Source organism: Ambystoma mexicanum, chromosome 5p (genome assembly GCF_040938575.1).
Source record: "Ambystoma mexicanum isolate Mex_15411 chromosome 5p, UKY_AmexF1_1, whole genome shotgun sequence".
Lineage (NCBI taxonomy): Eukaryota > Metazoa > Chordata > Amphibia > Caudata > Ambystomatidae > Ambystoma > Ambystoma mexicanum.
In genome coordinates, this window is record NC_090930.1 from 1,097,509,768 (window position 1) to 1,097,528,304 (window position 18,537).

General features: G+C 44.3%; 1 protein-coding gene across 1 annotated transcript in view; it reads right to left on the reverse strand.

Annotated features, from left to right (window-relative positions):
- E2F3 (E2F transcription factor 3) overlaps nucleotides 1–18,537 on the reverse strand; it is a 191,808-nt gene that overhangs the window by 118,421 nt on the left and 54,850 nt on the right. The window contains exons 3-4 of the mRNA XM_069613576.1: nucleotides 13,248–13,476; nucleotides 1,253–1,411 (exon numbers count right to left, since the gene is read on the reverse strand). Coding sequence (XP_069469677.1) covers nucleotides 1,253–1,411; nucleotides 13,248–13,476 — 388 coding nt within the window. The remainder of the gene's footprint in view (nucleotides 1–1,252; nucleotides 1,412–13,247; nucleotides 13,477–18,537) is intronic.

The following is an 18,537-nucleotide window of genomic DNA, read 5'->3' on the forward strand; positions in this document are numbered from 1 at the left end:
AGCCAGAGCGTTGGCTCATGGTTGATGACGTCGGTTAAAGTGCTCCCTGCCTGGCAGCCAAGAGGCCCGACAGTTCGGCGCTCCCGGTGCACGCGGAGCTTTGCCTTTTGTTGGGCGCCCGTCGCCGGAGCGCCATTAAAAGTCTTAGAAGTCTGCTTGGACCTCTTCTCACCTGTTGCTGGGCTCTTCCCCTCCAGCCAGTTGGTGAGGCGGATCTGCCGATCCTTCATGGTCTGTCCGACATTTTCTTGCAAAACGCACAGTCCTTCTCCACGTGCGTTTTGTCTTCGTGAAGGCAGTAGAGGCATCTAGAATGCTCGTCCTCCTTGAAGACATTCTACAATCCGCATCCATGGCAGCCCCTCAACAGCTTGGATCCGGGCGTCGTGCTCCCTTTGTCCTGGGCCATGTCCACGCGGGGTAGGCCTCAAAGATCTTCTGGAATCCTCCAAGAAGCGGAACTTGACGAAAACTTCACCCTTGAGGGGCGTAGAAAATTCCGAAGCAGGGTCCCGTTGATCGGAAGTAGAAACGGTGGAGCTTGAGGCTCGATTGACCGAAAGTGAGATTAAACTCTTTGGAAAAAAAAAAATACAAAAAATAAAATCGCAAAACGCAGTAAAAGCTCGAGAGCTATAGCACGAGGACTCATTTGAACATGCAGTAAAAATCTGAAGATGGCTGCCAGAGGAGGGGCTTAGGTAGAGGGCAGTCATTGGCTGGGGCAGTATGACCCGGAGACCAGCGATTGGTTATTAGGAGAATGACAGTTCGGAAACGAAACTGAAACTGATTTTTTCTTTACCGAGGATTACCAGCTTGACGGGGAATAGTCATGAGCATGTGAATCCATGCCAGACCCCATGCTGGAGAAACATGCAAGCAGAAACAATAGAGCACTGATTAATGCTCCGCCAAATCAAGAAAGCTTAATGTGGTGGCAACTCTAGTCATTGTCAATTCATGACTGACAAGGTGCAAAGAATTGTTGGTTTTAAATCACACCCAACCAAGACAGTATTTGATTTTACAAAGCATTTTAAATGGATACGGACAGTTTCACTTTTCCCCAACCTTAAGGTACTCTTCTAGTAAGCAAGATAATCATTTTATTTAAAACAGAGAAATAAATCTGCTAATGGATTTGACATGCACCTACATTTTGTCTGCAGTAAATGCTTACAGATCTGTACACAAAAGAGCCCATTTCATTACACAACTGTTATAATACCCAAATGCTTTGAAAGGATATCTCTGATTCTCCGAATCTTCAGTTAATAACTTAAGGTTCAGTGTACAGCTTTGTATTAAGTCATCTAGTATATTTTCCCGATGACTTAGTTCCTTCACTTCATCAGACAAGTCATCATGGTTGGCAAGAGTAGTGTGTGGGTCCGCTAGACTGCAACCCCTAGACAAACCAAAAACACGAAAGGTAAACAAACGAAAACTGACCAGCTAGCACATAAGCATGCAAATAAATTTAGGGTGAATACTTTAGCGGCATACGTGGTCTGTAGGTCACTTTGCAAGCTGCGTACAAATAATTTTCTGTATTTTAACTAGAAAACAGATCCGAAACTGATGTCAAGTGCAATCAGACTGAAGGTGAAAGGACGGCCCCATCCCATACCCACGTTAGGCAGCCACCAGTAATAGAACCTGTCCCCATTTATCACACCCACAAATCCCATTCGATCAGTCATGTCCACAATTGGGCACCAATAGAATGGTTGTAAATCTTATGACTGGCTTGAGCAGGAGAAAAAAAAAATCCATATCTATGTTTCCGGGAGATGGAAACGGTTAAAGCAGCATTCTTTAGACTAAAAATAAGAACCAATGAAAAGCCACAGATCTTCTGACGTAATGGCTACTTTCGAGTCCTCTGAGGTCAAAGAGGAAATTAAATAGGTAATGACAGACTATTAGGACTGGCGAGGAGTGGTTTGAGGACGAAGATTCCAGAAACTAGGCAATTTGCCAAGAAAGCACTGGAATAAGTTTAAGCGCAAGACTCCAGCCTGTATAAAGCAGTGACCAAAGACAACTGCGAATTTAGTAAAACAGGATGAACACAAGTTTCAATATATGTAGCAAGCGTTGAGTTTATGGTGATAAACTGTGCAACTTGACTCCTAGTCTTTTCAAAATAAATGTACATCACCTAGATTACAAGCCAACCACCACTAAAGCAAGCAGCCTATATGTCTCACCAGGTACCACCCCCACTTTCAAGCATATGGATACACATATACACTTCTGAAACATCATGGCTTAAGCATCTCCAGGCCAGCTAAAAGCTTACACTGAAGCTTGGAATGCAATATTTGTCCTCCTCATTAAGTCAATGTCCACTTTCCTTTTAAAGGACCGGAGGGATCTACGAAGCTCTCTGCTGTCCCGACAAATCAAGCAAACAGGAGTGAAGTAATAAACCAATGCCATAAACGAGTAGTTACAGTAGAATAGCTTGTATGTATCGATCAAAAATGTTGGAAAAAATATATACTTTTTTTTTTAAAGTTGAAAAATCCTGCAGGTTCCAACTGACTGAATGGAGAATCTTTGTGACAACCAGACATGTGCAAGATCGTACCTTTTAACCATTTTTCCGTGAAGGGGATGGCATAACCAAGAGTCACGAAGACTTAACTAGTTACATGCCAATATCTAAACTTCAAATTTGACTGAGGTCTTGCTCGTTCAGTCAGCAAACAATGGCAAAGATACAGACATGCTTTTAGACTTCAAATAAGCTAAGCTGACCAGTGACATAATAGGTTATAGAAGTGTGTATAAATGAATCAATGCCGAAAGCATACCTTTAGAAAGGCCATGGTGAATATCTGATCAACAAATTACCCATGTTCATTAATGCTTCGTGGAATCTGATCTCAATCTCCCAACTTGCTTAGGTTTTGAAGAAGCGCTAAACTTCGACTTGATGCAGAAATATTACACAGCCACATAAGGGTGAAAGTATCCCAAATAGGATATGTGTAGGTGGGAGCCTGATGAAGAATCTGTGGAAGGAAATACAAAAACTCTCGAAAGTAAACAATTTCCTCAAAATGCCTACCATACTCCTACAGATTCTTCCGCTAATGAAACAGCAAACAGCATCTTGAGGATGATGAAACTCAGACCAATTTGGTAGAACGTTAATCTGGTGGTGAAACCTCCTTGCAAAACAAGAATACACAGAATTTTAGCAGCTGGCTCACAATGTGAGCACACGTGATAGCCAGCATGAAAATGGTTTTCACAGAGTCACAAAAGGTGCAAAGTGTTGAGTAAGATTTTCATTTCAGAGAGAACTCTCCCTGACCTATGTCAACCAAGACTTTTTGCTGGACTCTTGATTATTTTCCCTTATTCCTAGGTGAGTGGGAATCTTTTCCACTCTCAGCTAGTCTTACTCTTTTTATGTGTGATCTTAGAGTGTGATTAGCGTTCCAGTTGCCTATAACTTTTGGGCTTAGGCTGGGTTGCCCCTTTGGGCCTCATTAGGCAAGATTGTATGCAGTACCCTTTGGGTGCACTACAACAACCCTGGCAATTGGAACCCAACCTTTGGTATAAGTCTGTAGTACGCAGGTTGGTAGTGTGGTCGAGTAGCCAGGCTCATCTCAAGAGGGGTCAATGTGAGCTGTAAGGGAGTCAGATTCACAGTGACAAGTATTCAAATACACTCTTACACAAGTTTTCTTGATTAAACAATTATTAATTTATTTAAGTCAGTTTGAATAAGCTTTCAGAAGGGAGCAATAAAGCAACACAAATACACTTCAAAATACACACTTAGTTTTCTAAATCAGCAAATACCCATTTGGGATGGCCAACAGACACTACATACACCCTTAGGTGACTTCAATAGTTAGTGTGCTGAGGACATTAATATATCACTGTTATTGAGAGGAGTGTCAAAGAAAAGAGGTTTCAGAATAAGACAAGTGTTCACACAATTATTCTTAATCAGGTAAGTGCTTTCAAAAACCCCCAATTCAAAGTCAGTTAACTCTTTCTTAGAAGGAAGGCAAAAACACATAAGCAGAGGAGTGAATAGTCATTCAGGGAGTCAGGCCAACCAATGTTAAGTTAGCTAAAGTCAAGGTGAACTGAAGCACTTCTTGCTTGTAAGTGAAGGTCTTGCACAATGTTTTAGAAATCTTTTTAGCAAAAGTAGAATCAAATGTAGGGTCACAAGCTGTTAGGCCCGCGAGTAGTAAAATATACAAGGAACTCTACAAGAGCAACCGAGACAAGTCTCGACTGATATCAAGCAAGGTGGCAAAACAAGAAGTTCTCCGACTGCACAGTACCTTTAGTATGAAGAAAAGTGCAGCAGATGGCTTCTGTCCCTGTGCAGCTCTGCGGATTCTGGTGTTCCTGTGCCTCCGTCGTGGGCACAAGATGGAGGACTTCTGGGGACTCCTGCACTACAATGTGACTGCCACCGCTTGTAACCGGCAATCTTCAAACAAGTGGCACTTTGGTTTTTCAGCTCCTCGCATCTACTGAAAATAGCAACATTGCGGATCTTGGCTGTCGAGGTGGACTTTCTTTGCATCTGGGGTCCTGCACTCTGTTGAGGGGGCTCAGGCTTGCCCAGTCCTGATTCCTGGGAGTCCGGAGGATCTTCCAGGATCTCTTGGCCAGCTTAAAAGCAACACACGATCTGGTTTTCCTCTCCCTGGTTGTTCAGTTCCGGCAGCGACTGCAGTGTAATTTCAAACAGCTCCGAGAGGATGTGCAGGTGGCTTACTTTGGAGTTGACTTGTCCCACCAACTAAAGGGAAAAGTCGTCCTTGCAGGGGCTTCTCTGTCATTACGAATTTGGAGTTTCAGCACAGCAGCAGGGCTTCACCAGGCAAACCAACATTCCAGGAGTTGCAGGTGTCCTCTTCAAGTTCTCAAGTCAACTCTGCCTTCCAAGCCAAAAAGCCTTGCCTTTTATGCAGGTTTCTCTCATTCATTCCAGCCCAGCCATCAGTCACCCAGCAGGGTGGCTGTCCTTGCCGGACAGCCAGCCGGCCAATCACCTCACAGTGCATTCTTGTTCCCTAGGAGACTAAGCAAAGGGAGTTTTGGACACCTACCTCGCTTCCTGCCCCCGCCAGACACCCTGGAGCCAGAGGTGGGCTTCACTCGTGAATCCCACCAAAGGCAAAAATTAACAAAGAGACCAAACCTGGTTTGGCGCGCAGAGTAAATCTCAAAAAGGACCTGTCCATAAAGTAATGGCGAAAAAAGACTGGGGCCATTTTGACAAAAATGGCACCCTTGGGTGTTTTACTGCAGCTGAGAGCGCAGCCTGTGGTAAATGCACACCACGGTAGTTAAAAGTAAACCACTCCCACCAGCCATTCAGTGTCGAAAGGGTAACAAAATCATAACATGAGAAGCTAGACAAAGGGGAGACTAAGTAACCCCCTCCAGCACCCTATTGTAAGAGTGTGTGCTGGGTCTAGAAAGTTTCAAGAGCAGTGAAGTGAAATTGACTTTACTTGCACTTGTAACAGTAGTTTATCCAAGAGTAAGTATTTAAACCTTGGGGAAATCTGAAAGACTTCCCTGTGCCACTGAAGGTGCTGTGACACAATGTAAAAGATGCCTATGGAGTTTGTCATACTCCACAAAGGGAAACAGTGTTCAAATCACATTAAAATACGAGACAGTAGGAAAAAGGGTCCCACTCTCTCAAGTAAAAATTTTTTTTTTAAAAAATCAAGTCCTCAAAATCCAGCAAGGTTGGTGGGGGATCTGTCTCTAAGGTGGAGTGAATTAGCACATTGCTGAGAATTCTCCCCAACAGTGTGCCATTGGGTTTTGCTTTCCCTAACTGGTCTAGTGCACTTGTAAACAGTTTTCTAAATACCACGGGCATAAAATAAGCAGTGTTGCATAGCAATTTGCTGTGCAATTCTGTAGATTTGCTAATTAAAAATACACTTTTGTAGCACAGCTTGCTATTTAAGTTACCCTGTTCAATCAAAGCACAGCTCACCCTGCCTTTCTCTTGCCCTCAGGGGTCTTGCCACCCCCTTTTCCCTGTTCACTGCAAGTTCAAAAAGGACCAATGGAGAGAGGGAGCAATAATAATAATCTCCTCCACTCTTAGTGTCATAGTCCTGAGCGGCCGCCAAAGTTCTGGGATGGCGAGTAGTAACTTTGAGCACACACCACCCCCATTGGGTAAAAAAGATCACACGGATATTCGTAAACTGAGCTTCTCTAGGAGATCGACACTCGAACGCGTTTGCTGAACGAAGATGTTTGAGAAATGCTTAATGTCCTCTGAACTGTTCCAACAACGGTTTTCACCATCAACATATGATGGTTGTGTATACACAGCTCAAACATGCTATGGCCATGTAATTCCGGGATGGGTAGGATCTCCCTGCACAGTCCCTGATAGAGGCCATCAGGTTATCAACTTCCAGTCTCATTCCTTCTTAAAACGTAACCAGAAAAGGGAAGCTGTGGGTACACAAGACACTGGAAGATTGGCAGGAAGCCTTGATGTCCCTGCGTGAGATAGCCATCCCAGCTCCACTTGCGCTAGTCCAACAGAAAGTTCTTCACAGGGTTTACTATGCACGCGATTTCCTCTTTAAATGTGGTCAGGCTGTGACTTTTTCATGTCTGTTTATTTGTGTCCAATCATGCAGCTAATCTTTACATTTTACAGACTCTACAGTCCCCAAAAATTGTATTGTTGCTTATTTTATGTCTTTGGTAAAAAAATAACTTCTGGGGACATTACAAATGCTAGTACAAAATTGCTAATCCCCGTGGGAGACTGCACGCACCAGCCTTGTCCTTTTGGTAATAGGTAACACAACATTTGGTATAAGTCTGTAGTAGAGTGAATGAGCAGCCAGGCGTATCTCAGGAAGGGTCAATATGAACTGTAGGGTGGCAACAGAGTTTCACAGAGACAAGTATTAAAATAGTACTTGCACTCAAGCTTTGATTAAACAATTAATTAATTTAACTGACAGTATTAAAATAAGCCTTCTTTAGAAGGGAGCAAATATGTAAAACTTAAATATACTTCAAAATACACTCAGTTTCAATAAGTCTGTATATACCATTTTGGGATGGCACACTTCCTACACCCCAAGGTGACTTAACAATAACAACGGTTAACTAGTTTCTCAAACAGGTAAGCACTTTTGAACCCCCCAATCCAATGTAGATTAACCCTTTCTCAGCTAATCAAGTAAAGAATGTATGACTTGGAGGGATAGATAAAAACAAAGTCAGATGTTAGAAGTCTTCGGGAGCCAGGACAGCGACTGTCAATTGAGCAGTCTAGGGGAGCTGAGGCACTTCTTGAACGCAAGTAAAAAGTCTTGCAATGCTAGACAGATTTGTAGAAAAAGAAATTGTTGGGCCACAAGCTGGGAGGCTTGTGATGGGTAAAGCTCCAAGCAACTCTGAAAAAGGCAGAAAATGCAAGTCTCAAATGCAAGCAAGCTACACAACAAAAGGGAAGTACCCCTTAGAGGTCTGGAAAAGTTGGTTCCAGCTGGCTTCTGTCCTGTTGTAATATGGCAGATCATATTGTTCCTGGGCCTTAGTCACGGGGACAAGAGGGAGGACATCTGGGGACTCCTGCACTACGATTCAAAGGTCGGCGGCAACAATGGGCAAAGTTCATCAGCAGCACTTACCGGTTTCAGCTTCTCGCGAATTGCACCACCACAGTCCTTGGACAATTTGTGGACTTTCATTACTTCTAGGGTCCAGCATTCTGTTGAGGTTGCTCAGCCCCGTTTAGAGCGAGTCCGGAGGATCTTCCCAGAGCTTGGCTCCGGCTTAAAAAAGATGCACTCTATTCCGGTGTTCCTGTCTCCTGGCACTCTGTTCCTGCTGCAGCAATGTTAAGTACAGTCAGCAGAGAGAGGGTTTCTAATCTAGTCTTGGGTCGATTGGTCCCACCAACCCAAAGGGGAGAAGTCGTCCTTGGCAGGGATTCTCGCGTAGAGGCGATTTCGGAGCTTCAGCACTGCAGCACGGCTTCACCAGGCAAACCAACAGTCCAGGAGTTGCAGCAAGCTTCTCTTCAAAGTTCTTCTTCTGATTCCTTCGTCCAGTGGTCGACTCTGCCTTCGGTCTAAAAGGCCTCACCTAATATGCAGGTTCCTCCCATTCACTTGCAGCCCAGCTGTCACACTCGCAACAGGATGGCTGTCCTCCAAGGACAGCCAGCCGGCCAATCACCTTTGGGTGCATTCCTGTAAATAAAGAGACTAAGCACAGGGAGTTTTGGGCACCTACCTCGCTTCCTGCCCTGCCGTACATGGAGCAGGAGGCAGGCTTCACCAGTGAACCCTGCCAAAGACAAAAGTTTGGCGCGAAGAGTAAATCTCAAGAAGGATCTTTACAACAAGAAATGGTGAAAATAGAAGACTGGGTCTTTTTGACTAAATGGGCACCTATGGGTGCTATACTGCAGCTGCTAACGCAGCCCGCGGTAAAAACATACAATGGTAGGAAAAAGTAAACCACGGCCACCAGCCACTAATTGTAGAAAGGGTAACAAAAATGTTACATGAGAAAGTAGACAAAGGGATACCAAGTAAACCGTCTAGCACTATGTAAGATAGTGTGTGCTGGTCTACAAAGTTACAAACGTAAAGTCAATTACAAATTACTGCTCTTGGAAACCGTAGTTTAACCAAGAGAAGGTATTTTAACCTTTGGGAAATCTAAAGGACTTCCCCGTGCCACTGCACTGAAGGTGCAGCGTGTCACAATGTAAAAAGATGATGCCTATGGAGTTTGTCCGACTCCAAAACCAAAAGAAACCATGTTCAAATCAAGGAAAAATACATACATGAGAGTGGGAAAAAGGTCTCTCTCTCCAGGATAAAAATGTTAAGTCTTAAAGTCCAGCAAAGTAGCCGGGGGTCTCCAAGGTAGAAGGGAATTCTCCATAACAGGGGAGCTTTTCCTTTTGTGAGATCTGCATGCATCACCCTATGTGGAGTGCAGAAAGGTTACCTGGTAATTTCTGTTACAGTGACAGGCTACACTGCTGGCTAGTGGACAGTTTGTGCAAATTTGACTTGCAGGCCGACTCCAGAGCTGCAGTTACACACAGAAGGGTCTTTCTTGATCCCCATTTCTTGGTCCTCCTACCATTCGGGGTGGGGTCCTGGTTTGAGTTTGGTCTTCAGCGGGAATCCTTTGTGTAGCCCACCAAGGCTCCAGTGCATCTGCGAGGACAGGCAGCATAGGAGGATTCTGTCTACTGGTGTGCTGGAGAGAAACCAGTTCCCACTGAGGGGCTGGCTGCCCCGATGGACAGCCACCCGCCCCTTTCAGTAAACTGGGAGAGTTCGCAGAGGATGTGTGTGTATTCCTGATAAAAGGCATCGATCTGGAGGAAGAAGTCAACCAATGGAATAGAAGAACCAAAGAGGGCGACGAACCGTGAAGCGACTACTGCAGTCCCAACCCAGTTTTCTAAATCAACAGAGGAGCTCTGAAGAGGAAGACTCCTTCCCTTTGGCTGTTGGAACCAATCGGCCATAAGACAACCTGCAAAACAAGCCATCTCAGACCATGCTGTGACCTTCCTGGGCAGCAAACCGCCAATACACTGGGACCTCTGACCAAATTTGAGTGCACAGTCTTGCCGTGGACAACTCCTCCCAGAACTCTGCTGGACCTCCAGAGGCAAGATCCCTCACCAGAATGGAGAGCCAAAGAATCGAGGTGGATTGACAGGGCGGTAAACATTCCTTCGTGCTGTCCCCGAAAAGGCACCAATACTGCAGACCAGAGTATGAAGAATCCTTTGCTGAGAGTCCTTGCTCTAGGCTGCTGCCAAGACATCCCTTCCAGAGACGCTCCTTTTGTCACCACACCCAAGGAACAAGAGAACGAGTCCACTGCTGCTGCACTGTGAAAGAATCCAGTTGCATCTTCTACACAAATCCTTGGATACTGTGGTAGTACATACCTCAAGTCATTGTCACTCATGTGTTGCTGCAGTGCAGATTCCGGTGTTTGGGTTAGCTCAGGCCCAACGCTTGTGCGCCCGCAGGGGGCCTTTCCCCAAGGTCCCCGAAACCTCGGACCTACAAAAGCAGTCTACTAACCTGTAATAGAAGAATCCACTGGAACTTTGCCTTTCCTGCTGCTGTGCCTTACTTTCTTTACCTCCAATCTGACTTTGAAGAACTGATACCTAGATAGGGATGGACTGCTGAAGCATTAAGGCCTCTGAAAAATATAGCAAGCCTAGTATTGAACTGCTATTGCTGGTGTTGAAGAACCTTAGAACAAGCAGTTTTACTTCACAATGAAAAGTGTTCATGATCTGCATAATTATTTCCTATTGGTTTACTCACCTAAAGTATTGCATTTATTTTTTCTATTGTGTGGATTAGTTCAAATAGTACTTACCTAAATATAACTGTATATAAAATAAATATCCATGTTATATTTTTCTTTAACTACCAGTGTGTAAGAGTTTTTGGGCCCATGTATTTACTGAGTTCATTGTACTTAGCTACACACTCACATCTACCTCCCGATATAAGCCAGGCTGCTCTGTCAAACGACCAAACCTTTGCATAGTCCACACTTCTACTAGAAGTTGGGATCTGTATTCCAAGGAATAGTTTTATATAGTCTTGCCACAGGTGGACTTTAGGAAAACTCCCCTAACATGAGCTGAGGGGAGGAAGTGGGAAGTAGTGGAGGTGCTAGCGACAGCGGAGAGTTGGTAGTAACATCTAAGAATGGAGGCGAGGACAAAGTGAAAAAGCTCAGATGGTGGCTACCAGATTGTGCTCTTCCCTTGTGTTCTCCGCTTCCACAAGCAACTTCAGGGGCAGAGAGCCATGAGGAGCACATCCCTCTGCTTGTGCCCATTGACCGCTCCCTCCTTCTGCTCAACTCGCCGCTATCCCTTTAGATGAGAAAGGGGTTGTATGAATAAAACCGTAAGGGATTTTATGAATGTCAGTGGCCAATCTTTTATTTGCTGCTGCATCGTAAATAGTCAACTTCCACATTTTTCTGTTGTGCTGTTTAGCTGGCAAATATATTTTCAATACTTGAGCAGTGATAAAACCACAAAAGGCAAGACAAATTACAGGAAAGAAAACCTTTAACATATTCACATGAACTATTGAATCGGTCAAACCTTCCGATTTCAACTTGCTCATTGTACCAATGTTTTGGGAAACAAAGTGCCCATTTGCTCCTTTATTTTTGGCTTAGTCAAATTTCTCAATCAGGAGCTGGACAGCGGGGTATATTATTCAAGTAGTGTGAGCGGACGTTCTCTACTGTATATTGAACCACTCACATTAACTCAGCTCAACCACAAATATTTCACTGAACACCACAGAACAGGGCACTCACTGTATATTCAGTCTACCTAGGGTGCAAATGCAGACCGGCCCGAAAAAGTCCTCTTCTGTAAATGTGTGATCCAGAATGGGAAACCAAATTACAAAAAAAATTCATCAGGGCTAGGAGACATGTATGAATGTGTTCACCAAGTGAAAAAATATGTACATGTAGGGGTGGCGCTTCAGCTTGTAGTCTAAAACCCTGTGCTGCACTACCAAGAGCCATAGTGTCAAGGTAAACTCTTTGCGATGCTTGTGAAAAACAGTGGGTACAGTAGGTGAAATCTATGTTGGACATAGCCGACCCACTAGCAGCAGGTTTATCGACACAAGCGTATAACCTCATACAATTGATGTGTCTAAAAACTGCACATTAGCTATCAACTCTTGTTTTACACTGATCTAAGGACTAAATTAGTCTGACAACTCCAGACGATCAGACAAGGGTGTAGAATGCTCCATGGGCACCTTGGAAACTTTACACCACTGAGGGAGTTCTTCATTATTAAACAATTCATAAGATCAGCTTGGGCATACTCCTTTGCCATGAGGTCGAGGCAGCAAACAGCTCCACCCGCAATTGAGGGTGTGGGGCGCATGTAAAGGCTGCCCAACCTTTGGAGAACATACCACTTACCGCCAGATTCTAGCTTGGTACTTTAAACCGTCCTGCTTCAGCACGTTTAGTCAGCTGTTCAGGCCTTTATCTCAGTAGTCAAGAATTATCCTAAGCCATTGTAATATATGGCAGAGTCCATTCCGAAAAAAGAATTCGGAAGTCTGCAGAGGTCATTATGGGGTTTTGGTTGACAAAACGGTGTGACTGCAGACAAACCAAACAAGTGCGTGATACCTAGTTTCATAATGTGTACACAAAGTTGCACTTTTAAAAAAATCAAACAAATCTTTCAATCAACAGAAATATATTCCAAAGACAGACAAATTAAGTCGTGTTCTCAGGTGGGTGCATACCCACAGTATGAAACATACTATTTGACAATAGGATTTAATAGTCTCCAACGAGTTTAATTTTTGGGGTGAACAATTACAATGTATACAAGTTTGAGTGCAATTACAGTCTGAAGTTGATCCATTCACCTTCAGTTGCTTAACTGCTGCCGGCCAAAATGCGTATTCACGATTGCCAAACCCCTTCAGTTTACAGTTTTCCATGCGAGGTGTAGTTTTAAAGGCCCAGATAAACCAGTTAATCAGCCTTTGCAATGTGATGACTATTTTTGATGTAGTGTGTCTGGGAGTGTCCAATTGGCAACGCAATTTTAAAAGAAGAATCTTGCTTGCTTAATCCGTGGCCAATGCTCCCGCTCAGGTCTTTAATGCCAAAAGCGCCATGGATTTGCATAGTTACAATAAAATGAAGTAGTCCAAGGAATAAAGACCTATTATGCTGTAGTTTCGCAATTCTACAGAAATCGTGTTTAACTAAATTACATTTAGTATATGTGTTTTCCCACACATGAGTTTGGGAGGATGGGGTGGGGAGGGGGTTTAGCGGGTGGAGGAGGAGAAGCACTTTTCATTGCACCCATAAAAAGTCACATTACTCGAAATGTTCCTGCAGAAGTTTGGGAAACCTTTGGTACACATTTCCCAGCATGCGTAGCTTGCCAATCTAAATTTAACTGCCCGAAGCATGGTACCGGGATTCATGTTTTTCTACATCTTCTTGCTTACAAGACAAACGCGTTTCCGCAGAGCCTACACGGAAAATGGTCAATTTCATTTTCTAACTCACAAAACGGGCGATTTGCTTCGGCTTAACAAAAATACACCAAGAATGCACTTTTAGTGCAAATATTTAAATTCCACAAATATGCAGTCGACTGAGTGCAAGCACATACTCACAACCACTGAATGTTGTTTTTGGACTTCTTTTCTAGAAGATCAATGCCTTCCAGCACATTTGTGATATCATAAATTCTCCTCTTTTGTACTTTAAGGATTTCTGCTGCCTTGTTTAAGTCCACAACACCGTCTGCAGATTGGCTCAGCAACTCAATGAACTTCTTCGTGAGCAGACCAAGAGAAGTGTCATACCGATTCTTTTCAAAATAGGCTTTGCGTGATGAACATGCTTTAACAAAAACAAAAATACAATTTACAGAAACAAATAGGTCAAATTAAACCAGCAAATTATAGGCAAACCACAAAAACATTTTCCAAATGAGTTTAGTCCCTTCAGGTAGCCAGCCACATTGAAAAATTCAGAACGTTTCCTCAAAGCTTTACAAAATACGGTTACTTAAATCTTAAACCAATATGCCACCTTTAAGGATTACAATTAAACAGCACCTCAAAAGAGCTCTTGTTAGGATCTAATAAGCTCCAAGTCATTGATTTCAGGGTCTCAAAACAAAAAACAATCACATGGCAGCAACAGCACGCATCACGGTGCAACTGCCGTGCAATCGAATCCAGCTCACTGCAAAGCATTAAAAAAGGTACATTGAAGCTGGTTTCAGACGTGCAGAAAACAAGGCAAATCCATCAGAGAAGATTTCTACAAGTGTGTCCATACCACAGGGAGTGGGATGCCATTCCCCAATCTCAGTTATTTGGCGTTACTTACCCATAACCCCCAATTTCCCACCAACAGAATATTTCATAGATTTAAATTCTTTGAATATTCCCCTTCGTCAGTCAGGCTGGGAATCCTGTTACAGTTCAGCCAACGGCCGTGTTCACACTTATACAGGCTGGGTGCCTTTTTTTAAAGAGTTTGAGCCTCATCGCAGGCTAGGCGGTAGCACAGTTCAATATATGGATGGTACCAGTGCTGCAGAACTGTAAACAGGTTTAACTCCTTCAGTATTGGATACTTCATATATGCACATGGTTCAAAGATTACAAAACTATTCTCCATAAATATGCAAAAATGTCCATAGATAAAAACATGGGAATGGGGTCACCTTACTAGAAGAGATGGTGCATCACTGCTTGACCCATCTGTGTATCTGGTGGACTGCATGTACAAGCAGCAATGCTAGGTAAAGGTATGCAGCACTGCCAAGATTTCTTACAACGAGACCCCTGCTCACATTGCAGCTTTTGCAGTAACTGCCCTCATGAACTGCGCACAGACTTTGCTCCTAGCTGTCTGGACTTTGTGGTAAAGGAAATCATAATGGACATCTACCATGCTTGGAAACGGAGAACCCTTTGCAAGAAGGCTAAAATGCAACCAAGAGTTGAGCAGTCGTATGGAAGATCTTTGTCCCAATATGATAGGATACATGATGTGGCATTTATAACACGGTTCTACCCAAGTGTTTCTAGGCACGATATGGGTTCTAGATTGTTTCAAAGTGAATTACTTTGTTGTTCACTTCGATGCAGTTACTCAAATTGTTCTTTTTTGTTAAATTTACAATGGGTTTGGGGTTCCCCATACCACTCTATCCACATCCCATCCCACAAATATGCCCCTTACATCCAAAGACATGTATCAATTACTTTGATGCAGTTACTTCGCGGGGAAGTGAATTGAAACGACTATTTGATAGCTTAAATATTCAGAGAATGAAGGAGCTGCATCTGCCCTATTAGCAGCTAATGTTGGTTTGGCAATGTGCACATTAATACAGAACTCTGCCACCTTATTCTCAAGCCAACACTGATGCAGCTCATTGATGGCCAAAGCTTGACCTCCCTCCACCCCGCCTCACTGAAGTATTGGCTACTACGAAAGCCTAGGAGATCTAGTTAATAACAGCCCTGTGCATTGGCTTGAAAGGAGGTTCCATGAGGTTTGTCAGTACTGTACGCAATCTCCTGGCAAGGGGACTTTCAGCACTGGTGGAATGGTTGATAGCCCCCATGAATTGCTTGACAATACTGTGCAAATAAAGTGGGTGTTTTTCAGGCTTTCGTATATACTGCAAAATTGTAGCTATGTGTATTGAAGAGTGCAATAGCCCACCTTGTTTAGGCTAGCGAAAACGGGTATGGCAGGATTGGTTGCAGAGAAGGCATGAAGGTTGTACTCCATACACCAGATCTAGAAGTGCTTCCATTTTAATCTGCAAGAACGCTTGAGTCAATTCTAGATTAAGGTATGATCACATCAGCATTCCCCCAAAATATTCAGGTGGCCAAATTGTGGATTCAGAACCCATGCCCTCAGTTTGAGGGCCTCGATATCGCACTGCCCCTTCTCTTGAGAGAAGATCTGTCATTAGGCAAAGGCAGATCGATTTGCAGTTCGATAGAGGTATTGAATCAATGGTACCACGGTTGTCTGGCCCAGGCCAGAGCAATGCGGATTAGACTGCAAACTCCATATCATGTTGGCAAACACTGTTCTGACCGGTGCCATTGATGGGATGGAAAGAGGGGCCATTCGATGGAGTAGGGCGTCAAAGTGGCAGTTTGATTGTACTGGAATCATGTATTCATTGTACATGTTTATCCATTTTTTTCCTTTAAAAAGGAAGGATCGGTGCTTATACTCGATATATATATATATATATATATATATAATACGCTGCTAATTGGAAATGCATCAAAAGTTTGTAATAAACTAAGATATATATAATATATATTAGTTTCATCAACTTATACCTTTTTGCTCCTACTGCAATGCTAATTGGCGCCTACTTCAAGGGAGCTCAACTGCTTAGTATTGTAGTATAATTTTTGTGTGGTACTGGTTGCCCTATTTAGTGAAGGCTTTATAAATGTTAGTGTAATAAATTAAGAAGTGGTTTACCAAGAAACCTGGAGTATAGAGTATCTGAATACTGTCATTGTAGACAATTATGTAACACCCTTACAAGCTCACATTCCCCCTTGAGACAAGCCTGGCTGCTCAGCTCGCTACCAAACCTTGTGGTACAGACTTATACCAAAGGTTGGTTTTGCTTACACCTGTAGTCCTAGTTGTGTGTAGTGGTCCCAGAGGGTACTTCATACAAACTTTGCCTAACAGAAAGAGACAAAGGGGAAACCCAAGGTCTCAGAAAAGAAGGTATCACACCTGTACATAGGACAAGGACATCCCGGAGAGGACAGTCCAAGGTTAACCCTGAGACCCCTCCACCAGCTGAGGTTGAGTGGGAGGATCAACCAGACAATGGTGAATCAGTTACTGGTGAAACAGCTGGAAGACGCCCTTGCCTCTATAGACCATGCAGAGCTGCAGACTTTGCTTGCAGAAGGTGGCCCCTGTAGTGTCCTACTCTTGAAGGACTTCAACAGGCAGCGTCCTAGCTGAATGGGCAAGAGTCTACCCCAGGGGACTACAGAAGACTTTGTGCCTCAGGAGGTGAGACGCCAGTTAGCCCATGAGATTCCTTTAGCCGGTCACTTAAGTTTTACGACCAAGGAAAGGATCTCTATATTTCTACTGGCCCAAGATGGGGTCCGATGTAGATAAATTCTGTAGAAGCTGTCACACTTGTCAGACCTCTGGCAAGAGTGGAGCCATGAACGTGGCACCTTTGGTACCTCTCCCAGTGGTGGGAGTTACGTTTGAGAGGGTAGGGATCAACATAGTCCCACGAGGATAGCTCCGCAGCAACCTGCTCACCTTCGAAACACAACACAGGTTCGATCCCCGGGTCCGCGCTTAGAAACCTCTGGGTATTAAGTGCGTTATAAATACAAACACATATTCCCGTAACAGTGCCTTGATGCCTCCGGGCTGTGGGAGCGCTTTAAAAATGCAAATCAATAAAATAAATTGTTGGTCCCCTAGACCCTCCCACATCTTCAGGCAACCGATTCATATTAGTTGTGGTAGACCATGCTACAGGTATCCTGAAGCTAGACCTATGAGAACGGTTACTGCTCAGGCAGTAGCTAAGGCCCTCCTTGGTATTTATCTCAGACAGGGGGACCAATTTTATGTCCCACTACATGCAAGCCATGTGGGAAAACTGGAGTGACCTACAAGTTCTCAACAGCCTACCATCCCCAAATCAATGGGTTGATGGAGAGGTTTAATAGAACTATGAAGAGCATGATAGGTGCTTTAGAAGAACCCCTTAGAATAAAGTGGGACCTTCTACTGCCATGCCTTCTCTTTGCTTATACAGCAGTCCCTCAAGAAGGGGTTGGCTTCAGCCCCTTGGAGCGCCTCTATGGTCATCTGGTTAGAGGTCCAGTGGCCCTAATCAAGGAAGGGTTGGAGAGTGTTCCTTCCCGCAAGCCAGTGACAGAGTCACTGACTATGTGTTCGGTCTTCGAAGGAGAATGACATGTCTCCGAAGGAAAAAACGACACATTATGACAGAAGCTTCTGATAACTTGAAAGCAGGTCAGGCTCTGCTCAAACATTGGCATGACCAGACGGCCAACATGGTTGAGTTTACAAGACCAGCTAGTTCTAGTTACGGTACCTACATGGCAAAGGGCCTTGCAGGACAAATGGATTGGACCCTTCAAGGTTGTGGGCAAACTATTTGGTGGACGTGGGCAATCCCAAGGAGGCTGTTATGCTCACCTTGTCTCTGCGGGGGCGTTGAGCGCTGGTTGGTCTGCTCCCCACCTGATTTGGTACTCAGGACTGTCTTCCTAGGGCTGCTCCTATCTAGACAGGGAAAAGACTGCGAATGCGAACTGCCGGTGACCTTGCACCCCACATTCCTTCCCCAACCGTTATTCCCCTTATGGATGTTCTTTGCCTGAAGGCTCATCTGTTTTAAGAGACAAGCTCTCCGTCCTGCTGTTCTCTGCAGGGGCGCTATTCTTTGGGGACCCAGGTGCTCCACTGGTCCTTTCCAGGGACAAGTCCAGGCCAGTTGTTTTCCTGGCCGCAGCCTGCCTCTGGTCTGCTAACGGCAGTTTGTTCACTGTCAGTGTCTTAGGTTTTCCTTTGATGGCGTTATTCTGTGATGTCCCCTTTTGTGTTCGTTTTCTCTGTGGTCTTTCACTAGTTCTTGCCGTTCGTTTTAACGTTTGTTTTGTCTTTTTCCTTTCCTAGGCAGCACACTGGCTGCGGTGAGGAGTGCCAGGTGCAGGAACTGCAGTAAGGTGTGCGGAAGATGGCGCTGTGGTAAACTGTGCCGGACGCTGGAGCTGCAGCAACAGGTAAAACACGCGCGAGAGAGTGGTCTGGGCGCTGCGCGTGCCTTACGTTGCAGAGTTCTAACCTTTTCCTCCTTTCCCTTTCAGTGGTCGCAGCAAGGTGTCCGAT